This window comes from Dipteris shenzhenensis, chromosome 19 (assembly GCF_047967505.1).
Source record: "Dipteris shenzhenensis isolate YYH24624 ecotype China chromosome 19, Dip_SZ_1.0, whole genome shotgun sequence".
In the NCBI taxonomy this organism is placed as follows: Eukaryota; Viridiplantae; Streptophyta; class Polypodiopsida; order Gleicheniales; family Dipteridaceae; genus Dipteris; species Dipteris shenzhenensis.
This window is the reverse complement of record NC_141614.1, coordinates 55,736,228-55,757,652: the sequence shown is the minus strand read 5'-3', so window position 1 is coordinate 55,757,652 and position 21,425 is coordinate 55,736,228. Positions and strand designations below refer to the sequence as shown.

General features: G+C 45.3%; 1 protein-coding gene across 4 annotated transcripts in view; it reads right to left on the bottom strand.

The window, feature by feature from the left end:
* Nucleotides 1–21,117, bottom strand: part of LOC147890666 (uncharacterized) — a 65,318-nt gene extending 44,201 nt beyond the window's left edge. The window contains exons 1-4 of one of the 4 annotated variants that reach the window (XM_087390889.1): nucleotides 20,765–21,117; nucleotides 20,451–20,519; nucleotides 20,302–20,341; nucleotides 20,052–20,171 (exon numbers count right to left, since the gene is read on the bottom strand). In XM_087390889.1, the coding sequence (XP_087247015.1) occupies nucleotides 20,052–20,171; nucleotides 20,302–20,341; nucleotides 20,451–20,519; nucleotides 20,765–20,839 (304 nt within the window). In that variant the 5' untranslated portion in view covers nucleotides 20,840–21,117. The remainder of the gene's footprint in view (nucleotides 1–20,051; nucleotides 20,172–20,301; nucleotides 20,342–20,450; nucleotides 20,520–20,764) is intronic. The other 3 variants (XM_087390888.1, XM_087390887.1, XM_087390886.1) reach the window with 3 other exon arrangements.
* Nucleotides 21,118–21,425: the final 308 nt, after the last annotated feature.

Sequence of the window (21,425 nt, the reverse complement as noted above, 5' to 3'; positions counted from 1 at the left end):
AGACCATCACTCTTTAAAGTATATCTTTACTCAGCCAGTCATGAACGCTCAACAAGCACGCTGGGTTGAGTTTTTGGCCAACTTTCACATGACCATTGAGTATATACCAGGACTACGCAATGTAGTTGCAGATGCTCTCAGCAGGTTACCTCTAGCGTCAGCCATGGTAATCTCTACATTATCTGTGGATGTTCCGAATTCATTCAAAGGAAAGTATTTCAATGATAAAGACTTCGGCACCGCAGTACAGGTTCTTTCCAAAGATCAACCTTCGACTTCCGAACAAAAGATTTTCTCATCCTATTCTTATACGGACGACCTTCTGTATTATCAAGATCGCGTCTGTGTACCACATGACAAGGATGTTCGACGTCTTTTGTTAAAAGAGCATCATGTAGTTCCTTATGCTGCCCATCCAGGCATCAATAAGACTTATCGGTTACTCAGTGCAACATACTACTGGCCTCAGATGAAAAGAGATGTCATCAAAATGGTTACATCTTGCTTATCTTGTCAACAAATGAAAGCAAGTCGACGACTTCCAACAGGACTTCTTCAGCCTCTTCCAGTTCCAACTGAAAGGTGGGAAAGTATTTCCATGGATTTCATTACAACACTACCACGATCTTCCCGAGGTAACACTCAGATTATGGTAATTGTTGATCGATTGTCCAAAATGGCACACTTTGTTGCTTGCAAAAGCAGTGCACAGGCCCCGGACATAGCCAAACTCTTTATACAACACATCTTCCGACACCATGGATTACCCAAGAATATCATATCCGACAGAGATCCTAAGTTTACTAGTCACTTCTGGATTTCACTGTTCGAATCTTTGGGTACAACTCTACTGTTCAGTTCAGCCTACCACCCAGAATCAGATGGACAGACTGAAAGAGTCAACCAAGTTCTAGAAGAAATGCTTCAACATTATGTTCAGTCACGCCTCGCAGCCTGGGAAGAGTATCTACCACTCCTTGAGTTTGCTTATAATAACTCTTTCCATAGTGCCATCAGCATGACTCCATTCCAAGCAGCTTATGGACACACTCCGATTGTACCAACAAATTTTGTACTTCAACATCGAGTGGCCCTCGCTGATCAACTGGTTCAAGAAATGCAAGACATTCTACTGCAAGTCAGGGATCATATGTGAAAAGCGCAAGAGCGGTATCAACGGTCTGCCAACAAACATAGACGTCACCTCGAATTTAACACTGGTGACATGGTGCTATTATTTGTAGCCCCACATCGCTATAAGACGGTTAAGTCTGTGTTTCCTAAGTTGCGACCAAGATACTATGGACCTTTCCGGATCGTCAAGAAAAATTCACCTTTAAGTTATAAATTGGAATTACCACCATCATGGGGTAAAATCCATCCAACATTTCATATTTCTTGGCTAAAGATGTACATTCCAGGCAATGAAGCAGTTCCTCCTACAAGTGATTATGTCCCAGAAATCGAAGACGATTATGTTCTCCTTATTCCTAGAGCGTATTCTGGACCATTGACAGCGAGAGACTCGACATCGACTTATCACGGAATTCCTTGTTCTTTGGCGAGATCTGGATGACTCCGACGCTACTTGGCAGTCCGATGAAGACTTACAGCAGTACCCTGATCTGTTACAGCAATATTTTCAGCATCTACCATAATATTTTCTACATCAGTTCATTATCTCCACCAGGGTCTTCTTTTGAGTGGGAGGGGATGTCACGATCTGTGACGTATTCCTTTCTCTTTCTAGACTTATGGATGGTTTAATGAATGGACACTTGTGGAAGGGTATGACCTTTCGACGGGACACTTGCCCTTTCGACGGGACACTTCCTAATGAGGCATAACCCTTTACAAGAGACATTCTAATGAAGAGACATTCCTATTGTAATGTACCCTCTCATCAAGGGTCACACCCTTCACAAGGGGTACACACCTCTTCATGCACATACCCTTTGGAGTACACACCTTTTCATGTGTGACTCTTCACTCTCTATATAAGAGAGGCCAAATTGTATGGATGACAATCACATCCACCCTACAGACATTCAAGCAATACAGTTATTCCTTGTTCTCTGCTATCTCAGTCTCTTTTCTGTTCCTTAGCACAGTTCTAAATATAGTAAATCTAGGATTTCTTAGAGCCTACCCAGATCAGCCTACCCAGATCAGAGATGCCTCGCGGCCTTCATTCACGAGGGAATCCGACATAGAGAGTACTTACTCAAGCGACGGGGCTTGGCCACATCATCAGACACCTCTCAGAGCAGAATCACAGAGTTCTTCCCATCGAGTGACATTGATCGCCCAGTCTCTAGCAGCCGACGTGACAGAGATCCCGACCTGACGATCGCAGCACGACACACGAGACATCGAGGGGACACACAGATCACTCTGGGGGACCTCTCGTCATTGTTTAGACCCGGGATACGTCCCACGGGAGTCACGGTGGCTCTGGTCTTGTGTCGAGCCTCGTCCAGGAGACCGAGACGCACGGCACCCCTTGACGGGCACCAGCGTCCCATCACCGGCTATGCACCAGCCAGGGGGACATGACATACGGAGGATTCCGCTCCGCTCCTGTCCTTTTCTTTTCATTGTTACATCCAGATGTATTTGATTATGTATGATCAGACTTAGGATTCAGCACGGGTGATGATGCTCGTTTCAGTAGCTCCACCCTTACTGTGATTTGTATCAGGTTTTCTTTCAGTCTCATAGACCCATCGGTCTTCCGAAGACTACTATAATTTTTCTTTCTTTCTTTCTCTCTCTTGGGCACATGCATTGTATCACTTGCCTACTTAAGGCAACCTCTACTCATGAATAAATTCTATTTTTCCATTATGCTTCCATTGAGTTTCCTTCATGTGGTCTCAGAGCCTCGTCACCCTCCTTGAGCTTTCATCCCTCAATATGCCATGTCATCATCTTCTTTCCCACCATTAGCCCACAAACTTGCTTGCAATTTTAGGCAAGTATTTTCATAAGCCATTAGCCCACATACTTGCTTGCAATTTTAGGCAAGTTTTTTCATACATTTATTCCTTCGAGAAGCCTTTTGAACTTCAAGAGCAAGGCAGCTGTAACGTTCCCAGGTGCAAAATTTTAAGCATTCATCCAAGTGGTGAGACCAACGTAACACGGTTATCTTGTCAGTTGTTGTTACCTCTCAACAGCTACGAATCTATATCTATGATGGCTATTTTGTGGCACCCTTAAGTGGATGTGCAAATTGTGAACATTCGACCACCTGGTAATCACACAAATGTTCGAGAGTATGTATACTCTAGGAGCCACTTTATCCTCCCGCCTCTGCTCCGCCTCTGCCCGTGTAGCTCTTGCTCCGCCTCTTCCCCCGCCCGCCTAGCTCCTCTACCTTCGCTCCTACTCCTCCGCCTCCGCCGACCCTGCTCCTCCGCCTCTGCTGCCCCCCCGCCCACTGCAGCTCCTCCCTCCGTTGTAGCAGCTCCTCCGCCTGCGGCAGCTCCCTCTCCCCGTACCTCCTGCTCTGCCTCTCCGCCCACCTCTGCTCCAGCTCCTCCCACCTCCGCTCTGCCTCTCCACCCCTGCCCTTCCCTCCTGCCCGCTGTTCGCCCGGCCTCCTCCACAGCCCACTTCCACAGACAGTAGCCTGTATTGGGCTGCACTTCTACACAGCAGCACGTTTCGGGCTGCGCTTCCACACGAACCTCTCCCACCTCTGATGACAGCTCTCCTTCCAACAATGGGGGGGCTTGTCGTGCCCCCACGCTAGGACCTGCAATAATAAAGTGAAAAAAGCTACACGATAGTAAGAGTCAAGGCTCAAAATGGGAAAAGGGGAGAAAGAGAAAGACAAAATCAAGAAAGAGGACAAAAACCAACAGATACAATTAAAGCTTGAGGATATGAATAAGCGTCTTAACTAGAGTGGACTCGGAGTGGATAGCAAAGCAATTCATAACGGGATCTGCCTCATATTCAGCTTCAGCCTCAGCCATGGCCTCATCTACAGCCACATCCACTCCAGCTACTTCTTCAGCTACAAATATACCCATGATAGGAGGTCCGACATCGACTTCCTCCCCCTCTCCGGTGACACCGATCTCCTCCCTCTCTCCTTCTCCCGCTACAGTTGCAGTCTCTCCATCCGCTTCATTACCTATGCCACCTATATCGGAGGCATCATACCACCCATGCCCCAGTCATCCCCTTATCTCAACCAGCTAGCCCACTCACCGCCCACCATTTTGCCAGATTCTCCTCATTTTGGCAGGATGCATAATCTTATTATTTATAATGGTCTTGATAGATGGCCCTCCTTAGGTGGTTTTAATTGCCTCCTACATGGAGGGAGCTCGAGCGTTGTTGATTACACCATGGGATCCCCTGCCTTTGCCTCTCGTATCACTGGTTCTACAGTCACACCCTGTCCTCCCGGGGCTGATCACACATACCTCTTCTTTAGTATCCCTACACCACCTCCCACTCCACAGATCACTCACACTACTTATCATGACATACATTTTGATCGCAGCCTCTCGCCTCGCCTTTACATACTTCTCACATATATTGACTTTATACCCTTACTAGAGGATCGTGCTGCTCTGGTCACCCGCTCACTACACTAGGCTGCCCTTCACGCTTTCCCTCACCCTACTCGCTCCACTCGTCCACCACCACCCGGGACCGTCCCTTGCAACAGCTGGTACCATGATGAGTGCAAGGCTTTACGCCGTCAACTTAGATTCGAAACCAAAAACCACCTCCCAAACGAACCAGAGACGCTACATGAGTACCGTCGATTGGTACGTAGAAGTTACTAAATATTATGTTTAGTAACAACTCTACTTTTGGGGAGATTTCTAGGGGGGCGATCCCCTTCACCACTCATTGACACTCAAGTCTCGCATAATTATGCACGCACGCTTTATGATATCCCAAATCAGCCATTTCCTGACCTCTCACACATACCCCGCTCCACATCTTGCACACTCTTCACTAGGGAGGGTGTGAAGGATGCCGTGATGAAACTTCATAATGGCTGAGCGAAAGATCAGGAGGGCCTATGCACTGAATTCATTGCATATGGGATGAATGTCCTAGCCCCGATCTTAGCAAAGCTCTTTAATAAAGCTATTTGTCTGGGGTTCCCAAGCACCTGGACTGTTAATACTATTTCACCCATCCACAAGGCAGGGAATCCCATGAGCCAAGAGAACAGCAGGACCATTATGACCGGATATGTCATGTCCAAGATTTATGCATCAGTGCTTGATTCTAAGGTCAGTTGATTCGCAGAGATGCAGGGGCTTAGCAGATGGACAGATTGGACTCTGGCGTGATCATGGGACCATGGATCACATCTTCACACTTAGTTGTATCATTGAGGAGGCCAGGGCACAGAAACAAAGAATTTTTTGCTACTTTGTGGATTTCCACAAAGCCTTTGATATGGTTCCGAGAGCTCGCCTCATAAGGCGTTTGTAGGGTTATCATCAGGAGATCATTTGGGTTGTCATGGCACTTTACGAGAAGGTTTCAGGCAGAGTCTGGGTGGACAGATGAGATCACGAGTACTATTGGAGTCAAACAAGAGTGTCCTTTATCACCAACCCTGTTTGGCCTCTACATGGATGAGCTTGAGACAGTTATGCAGACATTGAGGGAAGAGATGCTCTCTCGCTAGCACTCTCATTCAAAACTTGCTATGCGCAGATGACATGGCACTCTTATCTTCCTCAGCAGAGGGTCTCCAGAGACACCTAGATGCACTACAGTCCTTTTGTGATTCCCATGATTTGAAGGTCAACCTTGGTAAAACCAAGGTCATGATCTTCAAAAACATCCCAAGACGCTAGCAGTTCACTTTTGATGGGCTGCCGGTTGAGATTGTTTCGTCATATACATACCTAGGGGTTCTCTTCTTTAGACCTATCTTTACTATGAGACCGGCGATGCAGGACCGACTGAGCAGACGATACGCTTCATTGGCTAGACTAGAGAGGCAGTGCTTTCGTTCACATTTCTAGGACCTACGGACCAAGGGCTTGCTTTTTTTTTTTTTCCATGAAAAAGACTTCTATTAAGTAAGAACAAAAACCCGCGAGAGCAAGCTCAAAGCGGAATACATCATGAAATCATGAGGATAATAAAAAACCCCCTCAGAGTGAGGTGGAAAGAAACCAAGGCTGAGGCTGAAAGTGCCATCTCAACCCTGTAGTAGATTCAGAGAAGAAAGGAGAATCCTTCCATTCCCTGAAGAAAGAAACCCTCCTAGCTGAGGCTGCACGGGAGTCCCCCTGCATACCCGTCCATACGGCCATCAGAGTGTGTACGATGTCTGTCCAGATACTAGCCAATGTGTGCGAGGGATGAACCTGAGTACCCTCCATAGCCTCTGTGCATCTGGATCTCCAGATATGCCAGGCTGCTATGCTCGCTATAATCTCCCAAGAAGTATCCACAGAGGCATATACAACTGTAAAAGGACGGTGTGGAACCACATCCAACGAGCAGAGCTCAACCCGATGACGTCGAACCGAAATGGCCCGGGAGGAGTCAAGTCCCTCATAGAAAACCTGAGGTCCTGTAAGAGAAAGCCAAGCCACCGAGCCCCAAGTCATAAAGAGTGGGGAATGGGCAAAGTGACTGAAGATCCTGGCTATCCCCATCCAAATCAATCTCGCCTATCTGCAATCCCATAAGCAATGCTGAATAGACTCCGAAGCAGAAAGGCAACGAGGGCAAGTAGGGTCGACTCCGAATCTGGACCTCCAAAGGTTAAGGGCTTGCTTTTTGACTCCTTGTGACACATCCCAGCACTCCTGAAACCCCTGATCTGCAAAATAACCACACACAACATCAGAATTGAGCAGGCTGCTCACCACCCAACCGTGACATCTACGGGATGTGATCCCGAATCAGAAGATGTCCCCTCCGAGCCACGAGCTGAGCTACTGGCACGAACTCCCAATCAGATCCAAACCAGCCTGGTGTCCCATACCACCAGGTGGCGCTGTGAAGCCCTGGATCTGCCACTGGGCCTTGGGCTACGCTAAGATGCAGGCGCGCGTCCGCGACACAATCCAGGATCAGACCTAGCACCTGGGAACGAGACTTGCTCCCAACTGCACACTGAGAACTGAACCCCCTGGGCCTCTTTTATAGACTCGGGCCCCGGCGCCAAAAATAGCAAAGACCTATAAATAGTTCGTACCCTTGCCACTCAACCCGAGAATCAAGCCTGCCTAGCTCTAAGCCTCCCCAGGCTAACCTGAGCTAGTTCTGTGTACCTAGTACACGTCAGATACCAATCCGTGCACATGACATACTCCCCCTCCTCTAAGAACTCACTCCTGAGTTCGCTAAGAAATCCGGAAATGTTCTTTGGAGGTTTTGTAATGTCTCCCATGTTGCATCCTCCTCAACACGATCCTTCCACTTAATCTTGTATTCCGTGATAGTACGATTTCGAATCTGTCTTTCACGAAATTCAAGAATAGATTCAGCTTCGTGAGGAATAAAAGTCAAATCTGTAACTTCTATAATCTCATGAGGAGAAACAAGTTGATCATCTGCACCCAATACTTCTTTCAGTCTACTGACATGAAAGACTGGATGTACTTTAACATCAGGAGGCAATTCTAGTCGATATGCAACTGGTCCAATTCTTTTAATGACCTTGAATGGGCCACAGTATCTGGGGGATAATTTCGGAACCAAACCAGTACTTAGGCTCTTGGATTCCTTAGGAATTCTCAAATATACCATCGTTCCTTCAGAGAACTCTCTGGGTGAACGATGTCTATAAGCATAAAATCTGTCCCGATCTTGGGCACTTCTAATAGACTCCTTGGCAAACTGCAACATTTCCTGCATGTCTTGCAAGAAGTTCTTAGCAGCATCATTTCGAATTCCTTTTAATCCTACCATATCTGGTGACTTAGGTTGAAACCCGTACATAAGCATAAAAGGACTATAACCTGTACTAGAATGCTTTGCACTGTTGTAAGCAAATTCAATCATGGGTAGATAATCTTCCCATGAAGACTGTCTCTTAGATACATATGCCCGAAGCATGTCTTCAACCAACTGGTTGACCATCTCTGTACTGCCATCGGATTGTGCATGATCCGAGGAACTCATACTTAGAGTAGTTTCTAACTTCTCAAATACAAGTGTCCAGAAGTTACTTGTAAACTTTGAGTCCCTGTCACTGACTATGTCAGATGGCAAACCATACAGCTTGAACAAGTGGTCCACAAACTCGTGAGCCAACTGAACAGCTGAAATAGTTGTTCTTGTAGGTAAGAATCTAGCCATTTTTGTCAAACAGTCGACTATGACCCAAATAGAGTCATGACCCTTGCGCATTCGAGGTAAACCAGTAATAAAATCCATGGAAATACTTTCCCATTTATTACCTGGAATCTGTAATGGCTGTAATAAGCCCGCGCTTCTAAGGCGTTCAGCCTTAGTAACCTGACAAACCCGGCAACCTACCACATAGTTCTCTACAAATGCACGCATCTTAGGCCAATAAAAGGTATGCTTCACAAGAGACAGAGTCCTATGTATACCTGGATGTCCCGCACTAGGAGCATCATGACACTCCCAGATAATCTTGGATTTAAGGTCCAGAACATCAGGCACACAAATCTTTTCATTCCGGAACAGCAAGCCGTTCCTAATCATCCACTGACCTCCCGCCGCCTGTATCCTAGGTGGCACAATCCCTGAGTCCTGGTCAACCATGGAGCTCCCATCCTGGACTCTCTGCCAATAAGAACTGAAATGACTATCAGTTGCGTATAGCCCTCTCAAGGATTGAAATAGGTCTGAGGATATTTCAGTAAATGACAAAGCATTTACAAACTTAACTCGACTTAAGGCATCCGCCACACTATTCAACGAACCCTTACGATAACGTATTTCGAAATCAAAATCCTGCATTAACTCTGCCCATCTAGCTTTCCTTCCTCTCAATTCTGAGCCATCACACACATACTTAATTGACTGGTGATCAGTCAATACAAGGAACTTTGAACCATACAAGTAGTGTCTCCAGACCTTGAGAGCATACACTACAGCATAAAGTTCCTTCTCAAGTGTGGGCCAACGATACTGGGTGTCGTCTAGCTTCTTACTCTCAAAAGCTACAGGTCTGTCCTCTTGGAATAGAGCTGCCCCAATCGCATAATCACTCGCATCGGCCTCTAAAACATAAGGCCGGGTAGGATCGGGTAATGCAAGAACGGGTGCTTCCTTGATAGAAAACTTCAAGGTCTCAAAAGCCTTGTTCATTGCATCATTCCAAGAGATCGTTTGGGTAGACCTGCGTCCACGACCTTTCAATATGTTGGTCAAGGGTGCCGTGATATGTGAATAATCACGCACTGACTTCCGAAGAAATACCGTAAATCCTAGGAAAGAACGAAGTTGTTTCACAGTCTGAGGGATAGGCCATTCTAAAACCTTCTGGATACGATCCAGATCAATGCTAATACCTTCAGAAGAAATCTTGTGTCCTAAGTAAATGATCTCCTTCATAAAGAAGTCACATTTACTCATCTTGGCATAAAGCTTATGCTGTCTTAGAACAACTAAGACAACCCGGAGGTGTCCTATGTGATCCTCAAGCGTTTTACTATATACCAAGATATCATCTAGGAACACTACAACAAATTTGCCCAAAAAATCCCTGAACAAATCGTTCATCATCTGCTGAAAAGTAGCAGGAGCATTGGTCAAACCAAAAGGTAATACGAGGAACTCGTAATGACCATACCTAGTCCGGAATGTGGTCCTATCTATGTGTTTAGCATAGATACGGATTTGATGATAACCCGTACGCAAATCAATCTTAGTGAAATACTTCGCTCCGGCCAAACGGTCTATCAAATCATCAGAACGAGGTAAAGGATAGCGGTTCTTAATTGTAACTTTATTTAATCGTTTATAATCTATACACATTCTCCAGGAAGAATCTTTCTTCTTTCTTAAGAGGACAGGTGCACCCCAAGGAGATTTACTTGGGCGGATATAGCCCATATTCAGGTAATCCTGAAGCTGGATAGCTAACTCATCCTCCTCTACCTGGCTCATCCTATAAGGTGGTACACTGATAGGTTGAGCCCCTGGGACTAAGTCTATGCGATGATCTACTGCCCGTTCTGGATGTAAACCTTCCCGCAGTTGAGCTGGGAATACGTCCTTAAAATTATCTAACAACATTCTCAATTCACGGTATTCAAACACACTTAATTCATTCTTGTTAATTACTGAAACAACAAATGAAGAAAGTGGAATCAAAACACATTGATAGATATCATAATGAGAATTGTTCAATATATTCCGAAGCTGCATCGCAGATACAATAGGCCCCTGAGAAGGGGGAATCTTATCACACTGAATACAAAATTGGGTGTCCTTGTCTACAAAAGAAAGCGTATGCTCCGTCCATCCGATCTGAATATTGTGGGTTTTAAACCACTCTATCCCGATCAGCAAGTCTACATGCTCTAGATGCATAACATAACATGTGAAAGCTCCTGTGTAGGCTTGAATCCGGATGGGAAGCGCTTCAACCTTGCGATCCCAAAACTGCTTCCCAGCTGGAAGCTGCATCTCGTAGGTGTGGTCGCTAGGTACTGTGGACAGCCCCATCTTCTGCACAAATTTGTAATTAACAAAATTGTGAGAGCTGCCCGGATCAAAGAGAATGTGAACCTGTTGGTCCCTAACTTCTCCATAAACTCGGAAAAGATCATGGGAACCAAACAACGAAGTATTAAAGGTACAATTACAAGAAAGGGGGCAGGTAATGACATTTACTGAAATACCTGTCATCGTAACTTGGTTGGCTCCCTTGGCTGCGGTACGTGGACCCGCCTGGAGCTTCGGTCCTAGCACCAACTTTTGGTTCTTCCGCTTAGGACACTCATTCTTTGTGTGGCCCCGCTCCTCGCAATAAAAACATCGGCCTTCTTTCTTGAGCCTGAGAGTGCGAAGGAAACGGGCCTTACCATTCTTCGCAGGAGTTAAGCTTTTCCTGGAGGCGTTGTCCGTAGACTTCGTCTCCCCAATACCAGTTGCATGCTGAAAGAACTTGCGTTTGTTCTTTTCGCTCGTCTCGGTAACTGTGGTTACCTTGGTACCGGCCATGGTATCATCATATATGCGCGCATATGTCATGGCCTCCTGCAATGTTGTGCACTTGTTATTCTTAATCTGTAACTTATAGGAGTCTGGCAAACCATCCACGAAAAAACCTAACAAGGTTACAGGATCCATTTTAGTGGCCCTGGTTTGCAGATCCCTAAATCTTTGAAGATAAACTTCAAAAGTTAAATTCAATTTTGACATATCGAGGGCCTTGAGTTTGCCGACGATATCGTAGTCATCTTCCTTCTTCAGGAACTCCTTCCTGAAGATACCCTCAAATTCTGTCCAAGTATCAGGCTTAGGCTGGAGTTCTTTCCACCAAAGCAAGGCTTTACCTGACATAAACCCTGCTGCAAGCTGGATCTTTTTCTCATCTGGATAGGGGTGGAATTGGAAGTGTACTTGCCACTTGTGCAACCAAGTGTCAACTACCTCCTTTGTTCTTGATTTTTGGTCACCTGGAAAAGGATCCGGAGTGATATTTGGGCCTAGTACGGAAGCCATGGCATCCACATGCGTGAGTGCATGAACCGTACTAGCCAGAAGAGTCAGAGTTGCTTGTATCCCCTGGAGTTGCTGTGTCAACCCCGATTGATTAGCATTGACCTGCTCAAATTTGCCATCAAGAGCAGTCGTAAACTCACTGAAGGCTTTCTTAGTTATCAGGTCGTCATAGAGACCCTGATCATCCTCTCCCACTGGAGTGTAATCTAAGTCCTGCTCTCCCATAGTGAACTCGGGATTTGGAGCATCAGACATGGCTGAAATCTGATTTGATTCCAAACGGAGAGAAATAACTGATTGAAACAAAGCACAGAGGAAGATGGAGCAGAAGAGAACCGTCCCGAATGAAGCTGACGGAAGTAGATGCTGAAATCTGGCGAATCGGAAGACCCAGAGTCACGGAGCCTCCCCGAACCCGCAAACCGGATGCGCAGGCTGCAGTAGAAACTGTACGATCTGCTGACGTGGCCTGTACGGCTGATGACGCAGGCCGTACGGTGGCTGCAGGTACTGGCGCAGCCTCTGTTCGGAGCAGCAGCAGGTATAGGAGCAGGCGGAACAGTCCGTACAGGCTGTACGGCTGTCGCTGAAGCTGTACGGACTGTTACAGAAGCTTCGGGAGCTGTGCAGGGCTGACGCAGGCAAGGGCAGATGCAGGGGAGCTGATCGAAACAGGGCGCAGGCTGAAGGACGAGGCTGGCTGGGCACGAAACTCGAGGTAAGATCTCGAATCTTGGGGCTGCTTGTGGGTAGCCTAGCACCCAGCCCCCACCTATATAGGGTGCAGGGCTGCCTGATTTGGAAGCTGGGCTTCCAAAAAAGGCCAAGCCCCTCCAGCTTTGGAGGGGTGCTTTTTCGAAAAAAGCACCTGAGCCCCTCCAGATTTGGAGGGGTGCTTTTTTTCGGAAAAAGCACCTTTCTCCTGCGCAGGCTGTACACAGCCCTAGGCGCAGGCTGTTCGCAGCCTGTTGCGCAGGCTGTTGACAGCCTGTTGCGCTGGCTGTGGACAGCCTTTTACACAGGCTGTCCCACCTCTACTGCCTCACCTACTGCGCCCCTTCCTAACCTCCGCATCCCTTCGTCCCTTGCAGTCTTTTTCCTGCACATCGCTCCTTCTTTTCTGCTCTCTTTCTCCTCCCTCTTAACTTCTCTCCGTAGCCTTCAGAGATTTCGATTCTATCTCACTCCTCTTCTTTTTTCTTTTCCAGATCTTTCTCCACCCCTTCTACCCCAGGTAGTCAGCAAAACGTAGCAGGAAATTTCGAATTTTAGGGCATACCTGGAAGAGAAATCCGTCAAAATTCTCGCATCAGAAGTTCCTACCTCAGGAGTCGGCTCTGATACCAACTGACACATCCCAGCACTCCTGAAACCCCTGATCTGCAAAATAACCACACACAACATCAGAACTGAGCATGCTGCTCACCACCCAACCGTGACATCTACGGGATGTGATCCCGAATCAGAAGATGTCCCCTCCGAGCCACGGGCTGAGCTACTGGCACGAACTCCCAATCAGATCCAAACCAGCCTGGTGTCCCATACCACCAGGTGGCGCTGTGAAGCCCTGGATCTGCCACTGGGCCTTGGGCTACGCTAAGATGCAGGCGCGCGTCCGCGACACAATCCAGGATCAGACCTAGCACCTGGGAACGAGACTTGCTCCCAACTGCACACTGAGAACTGAACCCCCTGGGCCTCTTTTATAGACTCGGGCCCCGGCGCCAAAAATAGCGAAGACCTATAAATAGTTCGTACCCTTGCCACTCAACCCGAGAATCAAGCTTGCCTAGCTCTAAGCCTCCCTCCCCAGGCTAACCTGAGCTAGTTCTGTGTACCTAGTACACGTCAGATACCAATCCGTGCACATGACACCTTGGTCCACCTAGCGGGGAGGTATGGCAATCCTAGTTGGGGGCCGCATCTGTAAGATATAGAGTGGGCTTGGGTGGAGCGCCTACAGGTTCTTATGCCATCACGGATGATTGGCAGTAAGCCGTCAGCTCCTCACCAGATCATTCAAGCTGAGTTTAGATCATCTCCACTACAACTTGATGCTGTATTTCAAGTTATCACCTACCTATATCGGGTTAGGGGGTACGGAGATTGCACTTCTAGACCCAGAAGATTACCGTGGCTAGCATTGTCCTCCTCTATAGCACTATCAACACAGCAGCAGGTGATCAGAGATGCTAGTTTGCACGCACAAAGAGATGGTTTGAGCGACTGGGACTCCACATGGATAGACTCCCCCCCTTCTAATATAGCGTTGGCGTCCCTGTTTCCCCTCTCCTCTCTCATGAGGTCAACCACGTCATTTGTGAGCATCTTTTGCAGCTACACACTTTCAGGACCTGGTTGGGACCAAGCGAGCTTCCGATGGAGCTCAACTTCTACAGGGATCATTGTTTACATATCACAGTGAAGGGTTTTATCGACCCACCAGGATATACAAAGATCCACCTACCCCACTCACTGAGGATCTCTATTGGGCAATTTGGGTCTCTTCACATAGACTTCGCATTGCGAGATGCAGGGCTGAGAGTTTGCCAAGGGAGAGACGCTTATGCACATTATGTGACACACAGGAGATGGAGCCGGAGGAGCATTCATTTTTAGATGCCCTATATACTATGAGATTCGAGGACGCTTCTATTGCCTCTTCAAAGACACTTCTAGGATATTGTCCCGCTTTCTCTCCTTTCCACACCAGAGATGCCTAGCCGCCTTCATTCACGAGGCAGTCAGACACTAGGAGTATCTACGTCGATCACGGGCACAGGAGCAGATCTCCTTAATAGATTCTTCTCAAAGCTCAATCACTGATTTCTTCTAACCAGACCATGCGGACTCCCATACCATGAGGCCCCGTCATGATCCTCACGTAGAGCTAGCGACGCCATAGCTCAGACAAAGGGTGGATGCACAGATTACACTTGGGGATATTCCTTCCTTGTTCAGAGTTGGGGCTTCACCGACAGGGGTTACAATAGCCCTTGTCAGACGCACCGCTACGACCAGGAGACGACACAAGACCACGTCCACAAGCACCCGCCAACACTCTATTTCTGACTTTATGCCCTCACTACCTCATCCCCCTTGATGCTCTGATGATGAGGATGTTAGTGTTGTGTAGATGATCATCATTCTGACATGACTATGTAGCACTCAGCACTTATCATTTTGCATTCTGCATTAGAGCGAATGCTTGTTTAGTAGCTCCACCCACACAACTTGTTTGTATCAAGATTTTCATAGTCTCACAGACCCATCAGTCTTTCGACTTTCATAAACTTTCTTTCTTTCTCCTTATTCATTCTTTCTTCCTCTGATGATGAGAATATTAGTGTTGTGTAGATGATTATGTAGCACTCAGCACTTATTATTTTGCATTCTGCATTGAAGCAAATGCTCGTTTAGTAGCTCCACCCACACAACTTGTTTGTATCAAGATTTTTCACAATCTCACAGACCCATTAGTCTTTCGACTTTAATAAACTTTCTTTCTTTCTCCTTATTCATTCTTTCTTCCTCTGCCCGATTTTTCCTTAAGCTTGTTCTCCCTCTTTGCTGCACCATTACGCGAGCCCTTTGAGCTGAAGACTCCTCTTGACTGGGGCAAACCTCTAGTCGAGAGCAATTAGGAAATGATCTCCTCTGCTGCCCATGCTGCCACTTTTATAGGTCGTCGATATTTTGTCAAATTCCGCTTGCTGGAGTCACCATTCCAAAATTGGTTCAAGCTGTTGTTGGGCGACACTATGAGGAGGTTCCTTATCAATTTTGAGCACCAATGCTCCAGTATTTGAGGCGAAATTGTCAAAAACTCAGTCGGATTTCTTGTTGCTGCCCTAGGTGACGTGACAAATAATTTCGACTATCTTCTCTGGTGGATGTTTGCTGGTATACAAGCTTCCTTTACACAAGCCTTCTGATTGCTTCTCTCTGTTGTTGGAATTTCACCCTCCAAGCTCAGATCGATTTCTGCAAGTATTTTTCCCATTTTTTTGTCTTTGACAGTTGACCAATCAACACAAATTTGGGGCTTTTGACCTTGACTGCAAGTTTATTGTATCTTGATTGTGCTTGAGCATTGTAACTCAGTCATTGAGCTCATGGATGTCATACTTGTTTGCATTTATGGGGATGATGTGCTCATTGCATATGACACTTGATTGTGATCATTGATTTGCTTGTTAAATGACTCTCTCTTGTAAGTCATCCAATCTTAAGTATATAAGAGTGAAGAAGCCCATCAAGAAGAAGTAAAAAATTGTCAATAGGAAGGTTACCAAAGCTACAAGCCAAACCTCAAGCTTTTCTTGCCATGCTTTGACCGCCAAAAAATTTCCATAATGGTGGACATGAAGGAAGACAAATCCTTCGTATTGAAAAAAATCAAAGGCAGAGAGAACTGAATATAAGCCACCAAAATAGACTACACTATCCAAAGCCGAACATGCAACGGCCAGGTTGCCAATTTCCAATACTCTAGCTTTTTCCGAAGCATGACCATCACCCAATCAGTTTGTTAACGACGAGTGAGACCCCAACCCAAAGGGTAACGAAGATCACAAACAATCTGAGTGGGTGGAATGATTTCCCCGGGCCACAAAAGACTATGCCAATCTTTAGAATGCAATGGGAGCAGCAATATGCACTTGTATGGTGATGGTTCTTTCTAAGGCTTTGTAAAGGGATTAGACACTGCCATTATTGATAAGACCTTCCCTATGGCTACTAAAACAAAGATGGATAAGTTTGACGGTGAGGGATTCCACATGTGGCAAACAAAACTCAAGCTACTCCCATGCAGCATGTGCAGTTTCACATTTATCAATCTGCAATTATAGCCAATGCCTTTTCATCTCTAGGTAACCATAATGTTTCTCCTTCCCTAGTGGTAGGCTTCTTCTCTTTCCCATTGGCAATGTTCCAAATCCCCTTTTTCATGAGGATACACTTGAGTTTTGTTTGCCATGTGTGGAATCCCTCACCCTTAAACTTGTTTATCTTGCCATAGGGAAGGTCTTACCAATAATGACAGTGTCTAATCCCTTTATAAAGCCTTAGAAAGAACCATCACCATACACAAGTGCATATTGCAAGCAAGAAAATCTGAGAATCCAAGGTTCTTTGCACACTGATAGTAGTAGGGAACTTGAGGTTTGGCTTAAAGCTTAGTAACCTTTCTATTGACAAACTTTGAATTTTTCTTGATAGTAGTAAGGAACTTGAAGTTGGCTTGAAGCTTGGTAACCTTCCTATTGACAAACTTTGACTTCTTCTTGATGGGCTTCTTCACTCTGATATACTTAAGATTGGATGACTTGCAAGAGATAGTCATTTAACAAGCAAATCAATGATCACAATCAAGTGTCATATGCAATGAGCACATCATCCCCATAAATGCAAACAAGTATGACATCCATGAGCTCAATGACTGAGTTACAATGCTCAAGCACAGTCAAGATACAGTAAACTTGCAATCAAGGTCAAAAGCCGCAAAATTTGTGTTGATTGGTTAACTGTCAAAGACAAAAAAATGGGGAAAATACTTGCAGAAACCAACCTAAGCTTGGAGGGTGAAATTCGAACAACAAAGTGAAGCAATCAGAGGATGAAAACTAAAGTTACAAGTGTTTGCTCTTCAATTAAAAGAGGCAAAATGCAAAATTTTTCCATCTTGATCATTCTACAAACCATCATCACAATTAAACTTGACGTAGCTTAGACTTGATAACCTTTAGATTCCAAGTCATTAGATTTCTAGATGAAAATACAAAAAAAAAAAGAACACTCATATGCAGAGGGAGGGGGAGAGAGAGAGAGAGAAAGAAAGAAGGGTTTATTAACCTCTTTGAAAGGTCGAAAAAGCCTATGAGACCAAGAGATTGAAGTCTGCATGAAAATACAACTTAGATCCTCGAAAACAATAGATAAAATAAAATACCAGTGAACTAGGATCAATAGGAAAGACTACATGTGTCAGTAGTATTTCCTATGATATCCTAACATGTATCATGAATCAAGTGTCAATCGTGAGTGGACTAGGGTCCCATCGAGAATCCTGGCTTGTCTAGAGCATGTCTAAAATCAGATGTTGCCATCCTCCCTGCTGTCCTTTATGGCTGTTCCCATGGTGGATCTCATGAGTCTAGACCTAAGTGGGGTGACCCAGTATACAGAGAGTGCCACACGTCTCTGGTTGAGGTAGTCGATGACACTACTCATGTCTGTGTATTCGTCCGTAAACAGGAAATAATACCTCCCCCAAATCTCATAGTATATAGGAAATCACATCAAGACATGCTTTTCTGTGTCCACCTCATGTGTGTCACAAATTGTGCAGAGCCTCAAGTCTCTACGATGTCGAGTAGCTGCAATCTCACACCCTACAAATATCTGAAACTTGTAGGATGAGGTCTTGAGCTGGCCCATGATGATCTCGTACAGCACGAGCAAGGTGACTCTGTAGTACCCGAGTGTCTGGATGAAGCCATCCTCAAGAAAATCATCTTGGTCGTGATGGGTGCAAGGGAGATATCAATGTCCAATAGATGTGTACTTGCTGTAGATCATCCCAAATGATCTGATGAATCTCTTGCAGTGTCAACCGCAAGAAGGGGGCCCTCTAGTCAAGCGTATCAGCATGACCAATTTCATGGTGAACTTGGGACTTGTGAAGATGCATCCTAAATATACATAGGATATAACTATCTCAACCAACTCCGTGTGAATGTCTCACACTGAAGCTGAGCATCATTGCTGTTAAAAAACATGACCTTGGTTTTATCCAAGTTAACCTTCATGTCTCAACTCTCACAGGGCGTCTGCAACACTGTCAAATGCATCCATAGTCCCTCTGCTGTGTCAAAGATCAAAACAGCATCATTGGCATATAGCAGTATGTGTCAAACTCAAGCCTCAAAGTGTCTCTACAAAAGAGGCCAGCTCATCAAAGTACAGGCAAATAGGTGGGAGATAGGGGCCATCCTTGTTTCACCCCAATGGAGCTGCTTACTTCTGTCAATCCCTGTATTTTGCCTAGGACTCCTACTCATAATCTAACAAATCCACCTCTAGTGTTAACATGTAAAGAGAAAAGGATAATTACCAAAAGGAAGTAAGCTTAAAGCTTTGTGAAAAGCTTCAAACTTTTCTCCAGGTAGTGCCTTTCTGAAAAGAAGATCCATGTTCTGGTGTGTAGGACAAAAGATCATTGCGTGATACTGCAATAACACTCTGATTGTTAGTGAGAATAAAAGTGGGTGGCTGCACAACCCCATGAAGATCTGCCATCAATCTCTTGAGCCATGCACACTCAACTGTAGTTGTGAAGGCTGCCTTGTACTTCCTTCACGTGAAGAGGTGGCTACAGTGGGTTGTTTTTTGCTCAACCCCCATTGGTGGACTGTCTGGATCATAGTCACCAGCCAATCTGTATCACTAATGCAAGAAACTGAAATTCAACCCTCCTGGCATAGAACAATCTGAGAGGTTGGGTGCCCTACAAGTATCTAAAAACGCGCTTAACTACATTCCAGTAAATGGCCTTTGGACTCTGCATATATCTCCTTACTTGTGACACCCCGTACTGAATGTCAAGATGTGTGTTGCATCGGTAAAGTACCCAACAGCCTGGCTGCTTAAGATATAAAGAATTTATCGCAACATGGATGAAAACTTCACAAGGTGAAATTTGCATGTCCGCTAATACAGCATATATCTAGATGAATCCAGGAACATGCCCAAAATTATCCTCTGAAAAGCAGAGATTCAAATCATGACAGTTACAAAGCTGAAAACCATAATGTCCATCACACATAGCAGGGAGTAGCTTACTGTTTTCTGTTTTCTTGAAGAAAAGATCAGCATCCAAAAGTTTACAGAAATCCACTGTTCCGTTCACTTCCATTCATAGGTTTCTGTCACTATCCTTTTTTGTCTCATTTTTTATTTCATGGGTTCTCTTTGTGTAAATGCAAGAGAATCACACATCGACTAGGACTTAATGGCCCCTCCTAAGGAATGTTTTATTTGGGGGGGGGGAGGGAGAGAGAGAGAGAGAGAGAGAGCTTAGCGTAAATGCAAGAGAATCACACACCAGCTAGGCTGTGCAAGTCTTAGTGGGTTTTTTTAAAAGCTTGTGACCTTGTTTCTATGCTAAAATCCTTGGCCTTTGTCAGGGACTTGGTTCGATACTTAACCAAACATATTAAGGGAAGGAATGGCAGTTGTAATGTCTCTGGGAAAAAAAAGAGTGCCTTTGTAACGACGAGACAAGAATCATGTTGCATAGCCAAGTCAAGAAGGTCAGAAAATTCTAGAGATTCTATTTTAGTTCCTTCAAATGTGGAACTACAAAAGAAACATAATCTCAACCACACAAACACCACCTTTTGGCAAACCAAGCTGCTGCAATTCCTTTGAGAGTGTGTTTTCGGCCACATCAAATTTTGCAGCACTTGCTATGAAAAAATGGACAGCAGCAATACATGCTTTTGCATCCGACATTCCTGCAAACAGGCCGTGCATCACAACCATGAAATGAAGACGCAAAATATCAGAGTATCTAAACCTGAATTAACCTTGTTGATTCACCACGTTCCTTGAGAGCCCACAACAAATAGAGGGGGAAGAACGTACCTAGGGAGGAATCATCCATCAGCTTCAACACTTTGTCTGACTGTATTATTACAGAACATCCCATTAGCAAACTAAGCCCGCTTGCAAGGCCGTAGAAGAAAGGAGGGGCATTTAGAACCTCTCGAGGCATTTGCCAAATTGCAACTTACGTCAAAAGTACCCTCCTCGAGGATGTGCTGTATTATATGTACTGCCAGCAGCTTTGTTCTTGGGGCAGACTGAATACCACCAACATTTCAGTTGCGAATTAAGATCATATCACTTCCATTGACCACATGGATGTAGAATGTTAGCAATACGAAAATTTTACGTGATTATAAATAAGATTCACATTATTGGCCTGACTTCTTTCAACACACAATAGTGTCTATAGAGTGAGGAACAAGAAGTCAGAGCTCACAAGAAATGAAGGGCGAGTTCTATATCGCAAGAATGGAGCTTAAAGGCAACGTGAATCACATACCAGTTTGGACAAGGTAGTAATTTCTGCTAAAATCCAGTCTGGAGCATCCAAGCCTCCACATAGAAAGAACTTCATTGTTCAAATTCCACGACTCACTGATCACTCACGGTGGTCTTGTAATATGGCACCATGGTTCGTTCAAATGTGCAATAGTAATAACACTCCCCCTCTTGAAGACCTCGGTGGGGATGTGTGTGACCTTGAGTTTTTCACCCCTAAAAAAGAGTGACCTTGAGTTTTGGAACAAGGTGAATGATATTTAATCATTAAGAAGGCCTACCCAAGATCAAAAAAGCAAAAAAGAATCCACAAGAGATGGTGTGGAGGAAGATTGGAGGAGATAAAGGAGAGAGAGAGAGAGAGAGGGAGGGGGGGGCGAGGGGAGCGAGATGGTGTGTAGGAAGACTTCACGAGATAAAGAAGGGGAGGGAGGTAGGGAGGGAGGAAGAGAGAGAGAGAGAGAGTAGAAAATAAAATTTTCAGTGAGCATTTACTCAAACTCCTCCTAAAATGCCTATAAGCCATAAATAAATCTTAGAGGAGGGAAACAAGCGACATGTGTACCATACACTTGTATCAACCACTTTAAAGTCTGCATTCAAGTCCATACTCGAGCTAATGAAGAGAAGCCAAGTATCAACATATTGTCTAATAGGAAAAA